Source organism: Sarcophilus harrisii, chromosome 3 (genome assembly GCF_902635505.1).
Source record: "Sarcophilus harrisii chromosome 3, mSarHar1.11, whole genome shotgun sequence".
In the NCBI taxonomy this organism is placed as follows: Eukaryota; Metazoa; Chordata; class Mammalia; order Dasyuromorphia; family Dasyuridae; genus Sarcophilus; species Sarcophilus harrisii.
Window position 1 is genome coordinate 366,530,173 of NC_045428.1, and position 17,484 is coordinate 366,547,656.

Below are 17,484 nucleotides of genomic sequence, written 5' to 3' on the forward strand. Positions count from 1 at the left end.
CAAGAGATGCTATTTCTTTTGCAAACTGATTATAATCCCAATAATCACTCTAGAGAAGTAAAAAGTCTCTAGGGTTCTTTAGTCACACAGTTTACATTTATGAAATGTAACACACTGTAAACATCTGTAAACAGATGGTGCAAGATTTGAGATAGAGTATCATATGTAAGGAATAACAAGGTCAGTTAAGCTGGATCAGAATACAGAAAGAGGAGTAATTTATAATAAAGGGGGAAAGAGGAATTGATTCCAAGTTGTAAAGGGTTATAAATGTCTAACAGAAGAGTATGCATTTGATCTTAGCTGAAATAATGGGAAGTACTGGAGTAAATTGAGGAGAGTGACATTGCCAGATTTAATTTTAAGAAATCATTTTGGTAGCTGTATGAAGAATGAATTCGAGAGAAGAGACCCAAGAAAGGAAGACCAATTAAGAAGTTATATATATAAAAAAAATATGTATATATATATATATATATACACCTGCCAAATGGCAAGGTAAAGAGGGTCTAAACAAAGGTGGCAGCCATATGGAGTATGGAAAAGGAATGAGATGTAGAAATGATAAAATTCAGTACCTGAATATTTGGTGTGCTTGAAAGTCAACAGGAATGGAGAAATCAAAATTATGGAGTATCATTTAATAATTAATTATACCCTGTTATCATTTTGTCAAATCCCCATTTCTGTTTCTCTCAAAAAATGCAATTTCTCCCTCCCAGTCTGCATCTGCTTAAAGGTATGTTTAAGAGGGAATGATGTGATCACTCCTAGCCCACTGGATATTGATTTACTAACTACTTTAACCTGAAAACCTGTTTTATTGCCTGGAAACAAAATCTAGTTTAGGTTGAGGCCCCCTCCAAGGGGCCATTCTTCTAGGCTTTCCTGGTAAAATTAGAGGTAGTTTGATCTCCCCTAAAGGAATGACTACCTCCACGGTCTTGATTACGGTGGTTCTGATTTCCTAGTCAAGAGTTAAAATCCATAAAGCAATTAACATTCCTTAATTGTCAGAAAGGTATGGTTATGCACAACAGGACAACTCATCTTTCTGAACTGTGGACAATTGTGACATTCCCCAACTACCCAAAACTCCTGTGTCTTCAATAAAGAAGCCTTTTCCTCTTTATCTTGGTCATTCACCTACTAAGGGGACCAGTATGATTATTAAAAGCTATACACATCATGGATAAAAAACTGTTATCTTGTTCAGTTTGTCTTTGTTATATTTTATCTGCCACAGTTTACATTTCATTGCTTTAGATGATCATTGAAAAGAAGTGAAAATAAAGGCAAGCTTTTATGGGTGTCTTTTAAATACCCCCAAATCACATAGTAATTGTTGCTGTAGTTTAGCTTTATTAGTCATGTCTGACTCTTCATGAGACCATTTCAGGTATTCTTCAAATACAGGCAAAGGTACAGTAGTAGTTTGCTATTTTCTTATCCAGATCATTTTTATGAATGAGGAAAATGAGGCAATCAAGGTTAAGTGACTTTACCAGGGTCACATAGCTGCTAGTGTCTGACTCCATGCGCAATATTCTATACACTCACCACCTTGTTGCCACTACATACCTTCCCCCAATAATGTGAAATTTCTCAGCACTTTCTCATCAACAAAGTCAGCCAGGTTCAACTCAGCTGAGTTAATTTCAAATTTAGGCTAACAGAATTGAGTCTGGAAAAGAGAAAACATAACATGATGGTATTACAGCAAGCCTTGTCAAATCATTCTTCTCAAACATAATCCAATAGTCCGAATAGAGACTGTTCTCTTTAAATCTGCCTTGTATAAAACTTGCCTGCAGCCTATAATCGTTTTTCAAGGTATGCCAATATATTTCCTTTTCTTTCAAAAGAATCTCATTTTGGAGATATACTCTACATTACAGGATAACCTATTATTTGGACTAATAAGGTACAAAGCTCGATATTCATCTCTTTGATCCTTGATTTTGAAATAATGACAGATTTCAAGTAAAATTAATTTATTTTTTAAAATTGTACTTTAAAAAAGGGAAAGACAAGAAGGTAAATATACATACCCTCACATTTATATATGTATGCAAGACTAATTTTATCCTTACTTCTTGGTTTATTTTTCTTGCAGTCTTCAGTGATTTTTCTTTATGAACTCTACTTGAATGCACTTATTTACACTGATGCCTAAGATAACCCTATTATCTCCTCCTCTTAAGGTCCAAAATAACTTTGAAGCAAGTCTAAATATTCTTTTGCCACTCACCACTCTTCTCCTCGCTAAAAAAAAAAAAAAAAGTTACTGGAACTAGAGACACAATTTAAGCCTGTGTCTCCCTTACCACAGTAAAAATCACACAACCCTCCTCTCCCTCCCCAAAAAGGTCATGACATTATTTTCCTTATGAGAATAAATAGGTAAAACTACCATAGTTAGCCACTAAACAGTTGATGCTTGATTTAGTCCATCTTAGGTCACAGTATACAACATGATTACTGTTTGCAAAAAAGGAACAAATAGCATGTGGGCAGTATACCTGATTTAAAAATTTTTAATAATAGAATATTCTTGTCATGAAGACCTAAAAGTCTATAAGAATTGATATGAAAGCTTTCTTTATTAATAAGGACTGACATTTGTATAAAGCTTGGGTTTACAAAGCATTTTCCTCACAACAACCCTGTGAGGTAGGTAATGCAAGTACTGTGGCTTAGAAGACCTCTCATATCCCAATGACTTTCCTCCAGTGGTGTCTCCACCCATAAAAACCCATCAGGTCCTATGTACTTCTTAACCATGTTGAGGATCCTAGACAAAACAGTGGAGGATGTCCTCTAAGGTTTTTTTTTTTTTTTTTTTTTTTAAATGTGTTAGTATTATCCCCATTTTTACAGATAAGAAAACTGATATTTGGAGAGATTAAGTGACTTGTTTGCTCCCAATCATAACCGTGTAAATCCAAGCTTCCTGATTCCTATACTTTTGCTCTTTTCATTGCTATGAAGCTTCTCAAAAGGGTTAAGATTAGCAGGGAGATTTTCATAAAGAAGGCCCATCTTAAAAGATGGGTAGGATTTAGATAGTGGAGAGGAAAGTAAAGCATCCTGAAAAGCAAACTCAAGTACAATAACTCTTATTGACTTTCTGCTTTCTAATTCCTATACTACTCAAGACTGTGTGGCACTTAAATATTGTCTTAAATGACTTGTTGAGTTCTATGCCATAGTCTTATTCTCTAAACAAGACCATATTATCTAAAGGTACATTTCATTTAATGCTTCAATTAATTCCACAAAAAAATTACATTAGGTGGTGAAGCAATGTTTCAGTTACATAGGAACAATGTTATTAATTACACATTAACAATGTTATTAGAAAACGATTTTAGCTAGGAAAACTTTCCTATGCCTTTTTTTCCATCTCCTGCAGAACCTAGCATAGTACTCAGAAGAGTAAATGCACAATGAACATTTACTGACTGACCACAGGGAGAGAAATTCTGGCTAATCTGAATATTTTTTCTTTTTGTCTCAAAATGCACTGATGACAACGGAAGTAGTTTATAAATATGAAACATCTTTTAAGGCATCAAGGTTACTAGGTTTAAAACTAGCTAACCTTGCAACAAAGTTTTAGTAAGAGATTTTTGGTTTTTATGTTATACAAATAAATATGTAGTTTGTAAACTAAGCCTGGCCTAAAACTGAAAATAATGCAAACACACACCGGCCTCAAATCATATCAGTGATTTTTTTTGTCTTTTTCCAATTCTTTTTTTAAGACACACTGACTCATTACTATGTTTTATATCTCTGGGCAATGCAACCAAGAAGAAGCTTCAGATCAAAACAAAATTTTCACCTGCTTTCTTTATTTAAAAAGTGTTATGATAATTTCAAAATTATAAGCATGTCATTTTGAGAGTTTTAAGGATTTTCCTGGAGATAGAATACAACAATAAAGTCCATGTAAAGAGAAAATTTTTTCCAGGTTTTTTACTTGATTTTAAAAAGGCTATAAAAACAAGCCATATATATATATAAATTAGGTGTTGTTACATTACTCTAAGTATTGGAATTCAACAATCCCAAGTTTAAGAAGGATAAGCAGGGAAAACAGAGTAGACACAATTGAGTGCTACTCACCACCAAGTTGAAAATTTGATTTTAATTATTATAGGGGCTGAATTGCTTTGAATGGTGCCTATCACATTACATGAACTTTTGTTCCTTGAAATGAGATAAAACTTGAAGTTCTTGATTTTTCTATTGACAGCTTTATTTCATCCATGTAGCACAAAACAACCTGGGAAAAATATGAAAGGCAAATCAATCAAATATTTATGAAAATGACAAAGAAATTTTGAGTAAGAAAACTAAGAAAGCAATCAGTAGAGGGAGTGGTGACACACACCTGTAGTCCCTGCCATTGGGGAAGCTGGAACTCCATAGAGTTGCAGTGGGCTACAGCCAACTGGTTGTCCACACTAAGTCTAGCACCAATATCTTGAGTTCCAAAGGTGCTGCCGTTAAGTGAACTGACCCAGGTTGGAAAGACAAGTGAAAGCAATGGAATCAGGCTCATGAGGCTTTGTACCTCCAGCTTGAGTGACAAAAGGTCACAGAGTCTTAAACAAAAAAAGTGGGGAAAGAATAAATAAGAGAGAGGGGAGAAAAGAGAGTAAAGGGGGAAAGGTTGAGGGAGAAGGAAGAGAGAGAGGAAGAGTAAGACAGACAGACAAAGAGACAGAGTGAGATATAGAGAGACAGAGAGAGAGTGACAGACAGAGAGAGAGAGAGAGAGAGAGAGAGAGAGAGAGAGAGAGAGATATTAGAGAGAGATAGACAGTCAAAGAGACAGAGAGAGAGGGAGAAAGAAAAAAAGGCAGGCAATATTAGGAAAAAGCCCTGAACTGGTAAGACCTGCCTTTTACTTGGAGATAAGTCTGCTATTGCTAAACAGTTGAAAATCATTTTGGGCCCAAGCCTATGTCATTGTGGGAAAAATACTGAACTGAGGATCATAAATATTGGGCCTGCCATTAATTAGCTGTTAACTTTGGACAAGTCACTTAAGTTCATTGTATCTTAATTTTCTTATCTGTAGAATGATGGTTTCCAATTAATATACTCAAGTAAATACTCTGTTCCAACCTAACATTTTAATTATTTGAGGTTTAGAAGTTGGTGAATTTGCTTCAAGCTTTTAAACTTCCTGTACATATATTTGCCTGTGAAAGGTGAGTGGTATTCAACTATATGTATCTTCTTTTGGCAACCACTATCTTATCAAAATACTCAGTTGGTTCAAAGTCACAATTTCTCAGCAAAACTAGTCTTCTCAAGACATGAATTTCATTTATCATTACAAAGAAAACAACACAAAAATCCGTTATAGTGGACCTGATTAAATTCTGTAAGTGAATTAAGCACCAAATATTTAAGTCTTTAGGGTTTTGTAATTTCTCTATAAAATCCCTCTTGTAAGGGCAGTAAAATCCATGCCTGATGGCATATGTGTAATGATCATTTACAACATCAAAAAGTCTAGTTTTTAAAAAAGTATTTTATATAAAGTGGTGAGATCTGCAAATTATTTTATTGTGTCACATCAAGATACTGTAAATATTTCAAATACAAAATTAATCCACAGAATAGATTATGTGGAGATCAAATGATCCAAAAGTTCTATTTTTAGTTTGTCACAGCAGTTCTTAAAAGTCCAAAAGCTGATTTTCCAAGAGAAAGATGATTATTCTAATAATTTCGAATGTTCAACCCTTGCAATTGTCCAGTCAGGTTTCACTCCTTGTGTGAACTCTCTCTGAAATCTAAAACAAAAGATAGCATAAAAAACTCATAATAAAATCAATTGTAAAACACTTGGATAATTATATAATTTATAATTATCCTATATTTTTTAAACAATCAAGTAATTAGCAAATATCTGTCTAATGATAAATGTAAACCAAAACAAAGAACCTCTACCTAAGCAAAACATTTAATTTACCGAATGACCAACCAAATAAATTATCATATAACTCAAGGGTATGTTCAAAGTTTAAATGCATATTTTCTGGTGGCTAGCCAAATTAAAATTAAGACTTTATGATTTGATATGCCTCAGTATCACATGATAAAATAATAATTTCTAAATTATATATCTTTGTGAGTAATATTCATACATAAAAATATATAATGAATGTCTTTCTTCATCCTGCTGTTTTGGGTATTATTTTGTAAAAAATAACTTTCATTCATTCAAATACAAGTAGATTTTCTTTGTTTTTTAATATCTAAGGAAATATTCCTTATCTAAGCATTAGGACTCTGTACTGACGCAGTGCTTAAATTTTGTTAAATTAAATTGATCTCAGCACCACAATATGCTTCAGTGCTCTAGCATCACCTTTCACCTAAATTTTGCCAAATATATAGGTATTACACTTGTTCTTATTATCACTACTTTATTATAAAATAAACTATCAAAACTGACGGTTACTGTTTCAAAACCAACAAAGAATAGAGCCTACAAAACTAATTTGAACTTTTTACTGGTCTCTCTATGATCAAAGGAAAAATCTAAAGAAAATAAACTTTAAGATATAGAAATGAAGAATATAAAAATTTTTTTAAGAACTGTCAATTAGCTAGTTGCTGACAAGGGAATGAGAAAATGAATCTCTCTCCCTTCATTGCAGGTGGGAAGCTATAGATGTAGGATACAAATATAATGTTAGATGTGGTTGATATATTTCTTTGTTGCTCAATTGTCTCCCCCCCCCCCCCCCCCCCCCCCCCTTTCCTTTATTTTTGGTTTTACGGGATGATATTGAAAATTGAAAGCAAAAACAAATAAGGTCAATAATGTAGTAACTACTTTCTTACCTGTAGAAACATCTAATGTTTTTTCCTTAACTGGCTATTTTTAAAACAAATTTTTCATATCTTTACAAATACATTTTATTATTAAAAATGATTGATTTTGACAACTAAGAATTGTGGCACTGACATTCAAAGACCAAATAGTATGATCCATCTATCATCTGACTAAATTTTAGCACTATTGTTACCTTTTAAATTTCTGAAATCAAACCTCTGTAAGTCAGATAGTATTTCTTTTTCCTCAATCCTTTTAAAAATTACATATTTTTTTTATCATGAGATTTTACTCCTTGGTATCAATTTCTCTACTCTCAAGAGGAGGAAATAAAGAAATTTCAAGAGACTTACTCATAATTTGCACTAAGAAGCTGTTTAGTTTCTACATTCTGATCCCCTAGTTGAACTTGAAATATTTTAGTTCCACTTAATGTCTCATCAGGGAGTTTGGCACTAGTTAGATACCAAAAACACATCAGGATGTGAACAAATTTCCTTCCTTGAAAAGAAAAAAAAAAATACATCAAAATAGACAATATTTGATAAGTTCAACATTCAAGATTTTACAAATTATTGTCACTATATCTGTTATTGGTGAATGTAATACAGCTATGGTGTAAAAGGAAAAAAAATCAGTGAAGAGCAGAAAATATATATATATATATATTTCTAATAAATGTTCCCTAACAACCATCATACCATTTTTCTTTTCTTCTTTAATTATTGCTTTTTATTTACAAAACATATACATGGGTAATTTTTAACATTAACCCTTGCAAAATCTTCTGTTCCAACTTTTCCCTTCCTTCCCCTGACCCCCTCCCCTAGATGGCAGGTAGTCTTAATACATATTAAATAGGTTAAAGTACACATCATACCATTTTTCTAAAAATAAATTAAAGCTACCTCTCCAGATTACCATAATTATTCTAGAAAAGAGACTAGAACACAAAGTTTTGTCAACAAGATTACTAAAGAAGAAATTGAAATATGAAAATATGGGAACCCCAAATTGACAAATGAGACTAATCTAAACTAGTTTACTTTGCTGTACCTAATAAACAATGCATATAAATTAAAAATAGGAGGGCCACAACTACAAACATTTGTGGTAAAAATATTATTTGCTTAATGCACTTTAGCAAATACATCAACATTGCAAATCTACAACTACAAACTGTGTGTGTGTGTGTGTGTGTGTGTGTGTGTGTGTGTATGGAGTCACTGATAATTAATAAACTCAGAAAACTCTCTTTTAAATTTGTGACGTGCATAGAAACAGTACCATAGTCATATGTAGGAAAAGGAAGTAAGATTTTCATATAATGGCAAGTCAAAAGGTGCACAAAAAAAGGGATGAATTAACCTGGTTGGAGAAAAAAAACATTAAAGAATCTCAAAAATCAATCTTATTCCCAAATCAACAGAAACTGTCTTCCATTGAAAAATAGGAAGAAAAAAATATAAAATTATCATGATCACACCAGACAGAATATTGTTTAGTTTCTACATTCTGATCCACTAGCTGAATCTGGAATATTTTGGTTCCAATTAGAGTTTTATCAGGAATATTGGAATAGTCTTTCTACGAAATGCACTTCTATGGACTAGTCTTTCTATTCAAATCAGGTGTGAACAAAGTAATCCTTCAGACTATCTGAAAAATTGTAATCCATTTAAAAAAGTTATTTTTTTTTACCAATCTAATGACCTTATGTATCAGATTTATACATATACTTTCTAAAGATCCTAAACTGACAAATCACCATGATGTTTTACATATACTTTCTGCAGATTCCTAAATTGGCAAATCACTGTGAAGTTTTTGCAAATATATTCTCAACTTATTCAACATATATGGATTCCCAAAATAATGTAATTTAATATTTAATTTAATGTAATTCAACATTCAAATTGACCACAAGAGGGAAAAAGAATAAAAAGAACAATCTGTTTTAGGTTACAAAGCAGAGCACAGTTTATTTAAATTCAAACTGACTTCTTATAGGCCCTCTTTTCATTTTGAATATATAGTATAGTAATTCATTTTCATAATTAAACTAGAAAAAATATTGGACTTGGGATTATAAAGCCTGGGTTCAAGTTCTGCTTCTGATTACTAGATATATAATCTTGGGCAAATATTTAACTCCTCTGGGCCTCTGTTTCTTCATATAAAAAATGAGAATGATAGAAGCAGCATGGTATATCTGATAAGGGTGTTAAACTTGGAGTCAGAAAGAACTTGATTTAAATCTTGCCTCTGACGCTAGCTGTGATCACTGGAAAATCCCTTGTACCTTACAATCTCTTTCTGCCTCAATTTACTAATCTGCAAAATGAAGATGATAGTTCTCAAAGAGCTATTGTGCTATTCAAATGGTGCAATGTTTGTAAAGTGCTATCATTAGTTTATATGTATTACAGAATTGTTTTAAAGAAAACACTGCATAACTAAGTAAATGAGTTGTTTTATATGTGTGTGTGTGTGTGTATGTGTGAGAGAGAGAGAGAGAGAGAGAGAGTCCCGTGTGTAACACAGGAATGAGGCATTGTCCATAAGTATTTTTGAACAATAAAATAATGCAAATTTAAAAATAACTATAAAAAGAAAATCTTTCTGAAATTCAGTCTATATTTTTCTTCCTTCTTAAAACAGCTATCACAAATTAGGGGAATACATAAGGAAGGCTGATCAGATATACAGATAGGGGAATAATTTATGACCAGAAAGATTCAAAAGTGGTAAATAATTTTGATTATATTAGCATTTTATTTTATATAAACAAAATACATTTAAAGTGAGAAAAACAAGTAATTGGGGTAAATAGCTTTGTACTAAGTATCTCTGATAAAGGTCTTATTTTTTAAAAAGATACTTAAGGAACTTAACGAAATTGATAAGAATAAGAACCCTTCTCTAATTTATAAATGGTCAAAGGACACTAAGAGGCAGTTTTCATAGGAAGAAATCTCAATTGTCAATGCTACTCATTAGTGTTTGACTCTTTGTTGTGTATGGCATTTAACTCTTGACAAAAATGCTGGACGGTTTGCTATTTCCTTCTCCAATCAATTTTACAGATGAGAAGCTGAGGCAAGCAGGGTTAAGTGACTTGTCTAGAATCACACAGTTATTAAGTGTTCGAAATCAGATTTGAACTCTGGCACTCTATTCATGACACCACCTAACAGCTCAATATCAAGTCAAATATAAAGATGCTCTAAATAACCAATATTAACATGCAAATTAAGACAACTTCTGACATACTTTACTACTTCATACTTGGCAAATTGGATGACAGAAAAGGAAAAATACCAAATTTTAGAGAGGTTGTAGGAAAGCAGTCATATTAATATACTGGTGATGGAGTTGCGAATTGGTCCAGTCACTTGGGGAAAAAAAAAATCTGGAACTATGTCTAGAAACCTGCTGAACTGTGCATATCTTTTGACCCAGCAATACTGCTAAGTCTATACCTCCAAAAAAAAAAAAAGAACCCATGTATACAAAAATATTTATATTTATAGTGGCTCTTTTTGTGGTGTCAAAGAATTAGAAATTGAGGAAATACTCATCAACTAGTAAAAGGCCAAATAAGTTATGGTACACGAATAGGATGGGAAACTATTGTGTTTTAAGAAATAATGAAGGGATACATAAATGAAAAATGAAGTCATCAGAAATGGGAAAAAAACATATAAGATAACAATATTGTAAAGGCAAACAATTCTGAAGGACTAAGGAACTCTGATCAATACAATGATCAATCACAACTCTAGAGACCTCATAACACATGCTACCAGCTTCCAGATGAAGAGGTGACAGATTCAGAATGAAGATTGAGAAATGTTGCTTTAGGAATTTTCTGAAGACGATTAATGCAGAAATGTGTTTTGACTGACTATACATGTTTGCAATAGATTTTGTTTACCTTGCTTTCTCCATGTAGGGGAAGGGGAGATAAGAAGGAGAGAATTCAGAGTTGAAAACAAAATAAAACTGAATTTTTAGTAAAAGAAAATTAGCGACATCTATTAGTAATTTCTGTTAATAAAACTTTTTCACTATCCACAAAAAACCTCCAACAGATAATATATGAGATAATCATCTTTTCTAGATCATCATCATCATTATTCTGTGTTGTAATAAAGCAATGTCCTCAGGGTATTGTTGAATCGTTTGTCACCATAAAAACATCTTATATTGTAAACTTTTCAGCTGGGCTGCAAAAGGTTTTATATTTGAATCTTCCTCAGTTGTAAAAATATCAGCATTTCTTCCTTTAATAATACTGCTATTCTTTCTAATTTCCTGTAAGCTAGAAAACCAGATAAATATGTTTATTAGAATCAGTTACAAGATAATAGTTAATGGACTTTCAATTCATTTAAGAAATTTAAGCTGCTACAAAATGCAAAGCACTCTAAGAGGTACTGGCGATTTAAAGACAACAAAAAACAGCTAGTTATCCAATTTGGTTAGAAATTAAAATTCCCAAGGAGAAATGCCTAAAACGTCTGGAACAATGGTAGATGGAATCAGACCCAGGAAGGCTTTAAAAGCCAGATCAAAGAGTTTTTGTTTTATCCTAGGAAAAAAAAAGGGAAGTCATAAAAATTTTTTGAATGGGGGGAAATGACAAGATTAGACAAGTCTTAGAATGAGTTGGACAGATATAGATATGGTTCTGATGGGTTTTATTTGACAATACTAATGTTATAAGGGAGGCTTCCACGTGGGACTAATAGAGAAGAAAAAATAAGTGAACATTAACAAGACCTTAAAAAATGTAAAAAAAAACCCCAGAAACTCTAAAGCTGCCACAAATGAGACAATTTGTTACTACTATAGTTAAATTTAATATCCATTAAAAAATAATTTCACAGGGGTGCTAGGTGGAGCAATGGATGGAGCACCAACCCTGAAGTCAGGAGGACCTGAGTTCAAATCTGATCTCAGACATGTAACACTTCCTAGCTGTATAACCCTCAGCAAGTCACTTAACCCCAATGTCTCAACAACAACAACAACAACAAAAGCAAAAAGAACCCTTCACGTTAACTTCACATTTATAGTTTCATATGCAATATTTTTTATGTTATATATTAGAATGCTTGTGTTGTTTGTTAAATCCATGGTAAAAATAAAAGTTTACCATTCTACTCAGATGTACTATAATCAAGTTACACACAATTTAGTTTTGAAACTTAACTTGTTTTCAAATCCTTATTAAATAACCAGAATAGGTAATACTATTTATCAGTTCTTAGCGGATTCAATATAGTTTAGTTTTTTTTCTTCCTTTACCCTACATCCAAACCTATCTCCATTCACTGCAAAACTTTTAAAACTAAACTCATCTTTACTTCCTAGAAAACTCAAGCCAAATTATGACTCATGAATAGGGCAAATTCAAAAAGAAGGTAATACATTTCAAGCTGATGATTTTCTTCGACCTGAGATATAACATCTTTAACTAGCATAAAGAGAGTGACAGAGAAAAGCTTTGCGCAGTTTTATAGTTCATTCTGAGTTAGGTTTTCATAAAATAAGCTTAATATTTCAGTATTCTTAGATCCTATAAAATCAAAGAGACACAAGAAAACTATCCAAAAGCAATGGAGATCATAATTTTGGAATTATCTGTCTGAATTCAACTTTGTCACTATGGATAATTCAGATGTATATGTCAATTCATACCTTTATCATCATAGTAAATGGAGATGTCACCTGTTGCAGTATATACAATTTCATCTAACTCAGCAGCAAGTGCAGTCTTATAGTTGTCAGGCAGTGAAGCGACTTTTTCCTTCAACACTTGGAGTACCTGAATTTGGAAAAATCAAGCCAATAGTTTTATTGAATTCACCAATTAAAATATGATTTCAAAGACTAAATAACGCTTAGGAAAAAAAAAAAAGGAAATACATTTTCTTTCTCATTTCTAAATTTTACTACTATATTTAGCAATCCTCATGTAAGTAGCCTGGAAAAGCTCTAAATATTCAAGCAAATTATTCTTGATCCAAAGTTGTAAAAAGCTATTTAAACATGCCACTTTATCTTTAATTATGTTACAATTTAGTTATCTTTATCTTTGTTTTAGGTGTAATACAGAAGTAACATCAAAGACATCATTAAACAATATAGAGATGAGCCAATCATGTAATCAGAGTGAGGAACAGTAAACAAGAAAGTAAACACAGTAAAGTACCCAGCCAATATTCAGAGATCTCAAAGAACCACCCCAATGTGCTAGGTGGAACTCCGGTAGAAGATTTATGGGAAGATATTAATAAGAGTTACACAGCATGAGAAGGTATAGATGGCTTGTGAACTTTAATAATGGAGGAAGGATGCATATTGATAAGATCATATTCACCAAATTACTTGAAACTTATATGTGCTAAAATGTCAGCGTTCACTGCTTTGACAACTTCTAAAAATAATCACTACCACATATATTGCTGTAAAATTTGCAAAGCACTTTACTTATGTTCTTCTCTCATTCGATCCTATAAGGAAGATATTATGAGTAACCACATTTTACAAGTGAGGAAACTGATGGTAGGAGAAGTTAAGTCTTTTCACTGGGGTCATGCAGTTAGTGCAGTAGGATATGAACTGTCTTTCCAATTCCAAATCTATCACTCTATCCCACCACCACCTCCTACCTGGCAGCACACATATATAATATTGGCATTCTTTGGGAGTGCTTACAAAGAATATTTTGTTATATTTCAAATACATAAAATTAGCAGCTTAATATAAAATCAAGGTATTAGGTTTTGTTTTGTTTTTTTAAAGAGAGAAACTTATTATTTTACCTCCTTGGTTACAAGCTCTTCTAGAAGATCAAATTTACACTGAGAAAGCAGCTTAGATACATGAGCAAAAGCCTTCATCAAAAAAGAAAAAAAAAAGAGATTAGATATTTCACAACACCAAGAGAGAGGCTTTTCCTCTTATATACAAGTATAAACAATACACACTATAGAAGTGTAACATGAGATTTTTCAGTAGTAATTGACTCAAAAGTATGCTAAGTTGGACACGACTCTCAACATTTTACTCATAGAAGAAAAAATAGAGGCAGAGAAAAGTTGGTAGTGGTATTCTCACTTGAAAAGGATGCAAGCAGTGGGACTTTTGCAATGAACCAGATCTAGAAGAGATCTAGTCTTCCTTCTGCATCTGCCAAACATTTTTCACATGGTCTAGTGGGGAGGGGAGAGAATAAGCAGTTATTTTAGACCTACTATATGCCAGAGACTGCTAAATGCTTTCCAAATATCTCATTTGACTCTGCCAACAATCTTCAAGGTAGATATTGTTATTGTCTTTTTGCAGTTGAGAAAACTGAGGCAAACAAATTAAATGATTTGCTCAGGATCACATAATTAATGTCTCAAACCATATATGAGATCTTCCTGATTCTAGGCCCAGCACTCAAACTACTGTACCACACATAAGCCTGTCTGAATAAATGTATATAAATGTAAATTACATATACATACACATATACATATATGTGGTTATATTTATAGTACATAATATAATACAATATATTTCAGTACTCATTCCACTATACAAAATATACACTATATGTATGTGTGTATGTACGTATATGTTTGTATGTATATATGGTTCAGAGGAATGAGTAATTTGGAATTAGAGGTCCTTAATTTGAGTGACTCTGGTCAGGTTGTTTAACCTTTGAATGTCCTAGACCCTAAGCTGAAAAGTAATTGTTGATCAGCATTGATAGTAGTATATTTTTTTTAATTGGGAGTTGCTTGCACCAATGAAATCACAAGTCTGGGACATTTTTTCTTTTTTTTTTTTGGGGGGGTGATTTTTAATGTGTCTCATTTTCTTTTATATTAACTGTAAGCTTCTTGAAGGAAGGATATGTCTGTGTCCCAGCATGGTACTACATATACTCTAGATATACATCTTCATCCTTAAATATGGAAATATTAGCTATATGATCCTCACATACATTTTTCTTCAAGAAGATGGCAGAATCACTCTGCTATAATACAGTATTGTCAAATATGTATAATAGCTTGGTACAGAAGAAAGGACACTTGCTGGGAAGACAGAAAAAGTGGATTTTTCTTCAAGCACTGCTACTAGTTAGTTTTGAGATATCAATACTTTCTTCATGAAAAAAAAAAAAAAGACCAGATCACATTTATAGTCTTCTAAATTTCTATTATTCAGTGCAAAAAACCTCACCTACCCCATCTTATTTATTTATCACAAGTATCTTCTGATTCAAGGAAGTCAATTATTATTATCTCCATTTTACAGATTGACAAATAGGAAGGTTTACAAGACTAGCCCAAGACCTAAACAGCAAATGATTAGAACTTGATTCTGTTTTCTCCACCAACTTTTGCTAATAAGAGGCTCTTTTTTTCCCCCTTAGTTCTTTCTTTCTTTTTTTTTTTTTTTTTTTTTAATTATAGCTTTTTATTTACAAGTTACATGCATGGGTAATTTTACAGCATTGACAATTGCCAAATCTTTTCTTCCAATTTTTCCCCTCCTCCTCCCCACCCCCACCTCCACCCCCACCCCCAGATGGCAGGTTGACCAATACATGTTAAATATATTAAAGTATAAATTAAATACAATATTAGTATACATGTTAACAGGAGGCTCTTAATGACAACACTAAGTAATAAGACAAGTCTCATTCATTTCTCTTCCTTTCTTTACCAGTTATCTCTAAATATCTTTTGTCTTCCTCAAGTTTCCATGCCTCCTGAATATGTGAGAGTCTAATCAGTGGCCTTCAGTCATTCTTTGGCCTAGCCAGGATTAAAGAAACATGGCACTTCTGATATTCAAAAAATTTCTAATTCTTGTATCAGAAAGTATATCTGAACCATATCAAAACTGAAGCTTAGATGAGTGAAGTGACTTTCCTATGGCCAGAAAAATAGTAAATTTCAGAACTGGGATTTAAAACCAGGTCCTTTTTTTGGGGAAATTAAGCTACTGTATTCTTTGATCACTCAGGTATCTTTCAGCTATAACCATAATTTGCTTACATATTAAATACATTACATGTATATGACACACTCACATACACATATACACATGTGTATGTGGTCTCCTCTTTTGGCTTGTGAGCACTTCCAAAACAAGAATTATTTTGCTTTTGTATTTGTTATTTCTAGAACTTGGTACAGAATGGGAACACGATAGGCACTTAATAAATAGATATTTATTGACTGGGGATAAGACAAAAACAACCTTCTGAACACAGATACAATATTACAACCAATCACTTTATTTACTGTTTCAAGAATGTGAAGGATTTAAATTCTATTTAGCATCTTAATTATATTATAGTTCCTGTAAAGAAGACTGTCAAATTCCCATGATTAAATGTTCTGATGTTAGTTCGTTGGGTTGAGCTGTTCGTGTCAAGGAAAAGGCAATGAATGATGAACAAAACACACCCGTCTTAAAGCCACAGGGAACATTAATGACATGACAGGAATAATCATAATAATGTTTCTCTCCGAGAGCAAACATCAGAAACAGAACCTGAAGTAATAGCCTTTATAAAAGTTTCATCTGATCCCCGCTCCAGATAGTTTCAAATAAAGAGTGCTGAGTGGAGTTGGGCAGGCTCTCACAGACCTGTCCAATTCCCTCCTAATACAAACGAGGAAGCCGCGGTCAACTGTGTGAAGTTAAGGATTCGCCCCAAATCCCAAGGATCCAGATCTTCCGAGGATAAATTTAAAGGAAACCCTGGCACCGACAACCGGGCTCATCCTTCTTCCCCCTCCCCTCCAGACACACTTTAAGCCCCGAGGCATCGGGTTGCATGGGAGGGGGCGGACAAACCTGCTTCGCTCCCTCAGTGAACTCGGCGATGCTGAACTCCTGGTCGAAATAGGCCCAGATGAGGAAGGCGTAGACTCGGGTGCGCAGCCAGACGAGGGGGTTGAAGAGGCCCAAATACATTACCCTGGTCTGGTGCCGTGGCGGCTGCTGCCGAGGCGGTTCCTCCGTGCTGCTGTAACTCCTCTCGGGAGGCGGGGGGCAGGGGCCAGGGCCCGGGACCACGAAGGCGGCGGCAGCGGCGGCAGCGGGGCGTGGGCAAGAGCCGAGAAGGGGGCGGCAGCGGCGGCTGAAGCAGGGGGCCGCAGCCGCTCGGGCCCAGCCGGCCCCGGGGGCGCTGAGGCTGAGGCTGAGGCTGAGGCAGCAGCAGTATCCAGGGAAGGGTGCCAACGCCTCTGCGGGTCCGAACCGGGCCGAGCGGGCAGCTCTGCCAGTCAGCAGCCGGGCGATAAGGAAGCGGGGCAGCTGAATGGCCAGCGCCATCTTGCCGGCCTTTCACCCCCACCTGGCCAGTGCAACCGCAAAAGAGAGTCGGGCAGGAAACTCAACAGCAGCAAGCCGGATCTCTTGCATTTGCTTCCGGAGAGGTCCGGCCATTTACAGCTTTGCCTCCCGGCGGCAGGCAGTGACAACTTTTTTTTCAATTCATCCTTCCCTGACTGCTAATACCACCACTACCATCCCCAGCTTGGCTGACACGCGGACCTTTTCTTTCGTTGGTCATGTTTCCGGACGGACACACGGAC

General features: G+C 34.2%; 1 protein-coding gene and 1 long non-coding RNA gene across 2 annotated transcripts; both read right to left on the minus strand.

Moving 5' to 3' along the window:
• Nucleotides 1–2,587: 2,587 nt before the first annotated feature.
• LOC116422431 lies at nt 2,588–4,711 on the minus strand. Its single transcript, XR_004233058.1, has 2 exons — nt 4,400–4,711; nt 2,588–4,291 (listed from the first exon to the last, which is right to left on the minus strand). It is a non-coding gene; the product is annotated as an uncharacterized LOC116422431 (long non-coding RNA).
• Nucleotides 4,712–5,565: 854 nt separating this feature from the next.
• Nucleotides 5,566–17,459, minus strand: MAIP1 (matrix AAA peptidase interacting protein 1). The gene is made up of 5 exons (XM_023499367.2): nt 16,742–17,459; nt 13,699–13,770; nt 12,572–12,698; nt 7,219–7,366; nt 5,566–5,816 (listed from the first exon to the last, which is right to left on the minus strand). Exons 1-5 carry the CDS (start codon nt 17,219–17,221, stop codon nt 5,738–5,740), a joined length of 906 nt encoding a protein of 301 aa, XP_023355135.2. The 5' UTR covers nt 17,222–17,459; the 3' UTR covers nt 5,566–5,737.
• Nucleotides 17,460–17,484: the final 25 nt, after the last annotated feature.

Coding starts and splice junctions, on each gene's coding strand:
- MAIP1 (XM_023499367.2), bottom strand. CDS start 17,221: ATGGCGCTGGCCATTCAGCTGCCCCGCTTCCTTATCGCCCGGCTGCTG. Junction 13,771..16,741: donor TCACTGAGGGAGCGAAGCAG/GTTTGTCCGCCC, acceptor TTTTTGATGAAG/GCTTTTGCTCATGTATCTAA. Junction 7,367..12,571: donor CATTTACTATGATGATAAAG/GTATGAATTGAC, acceptor TTTCTTTTCAAG/GAAGGAAATTTGTTCACATC.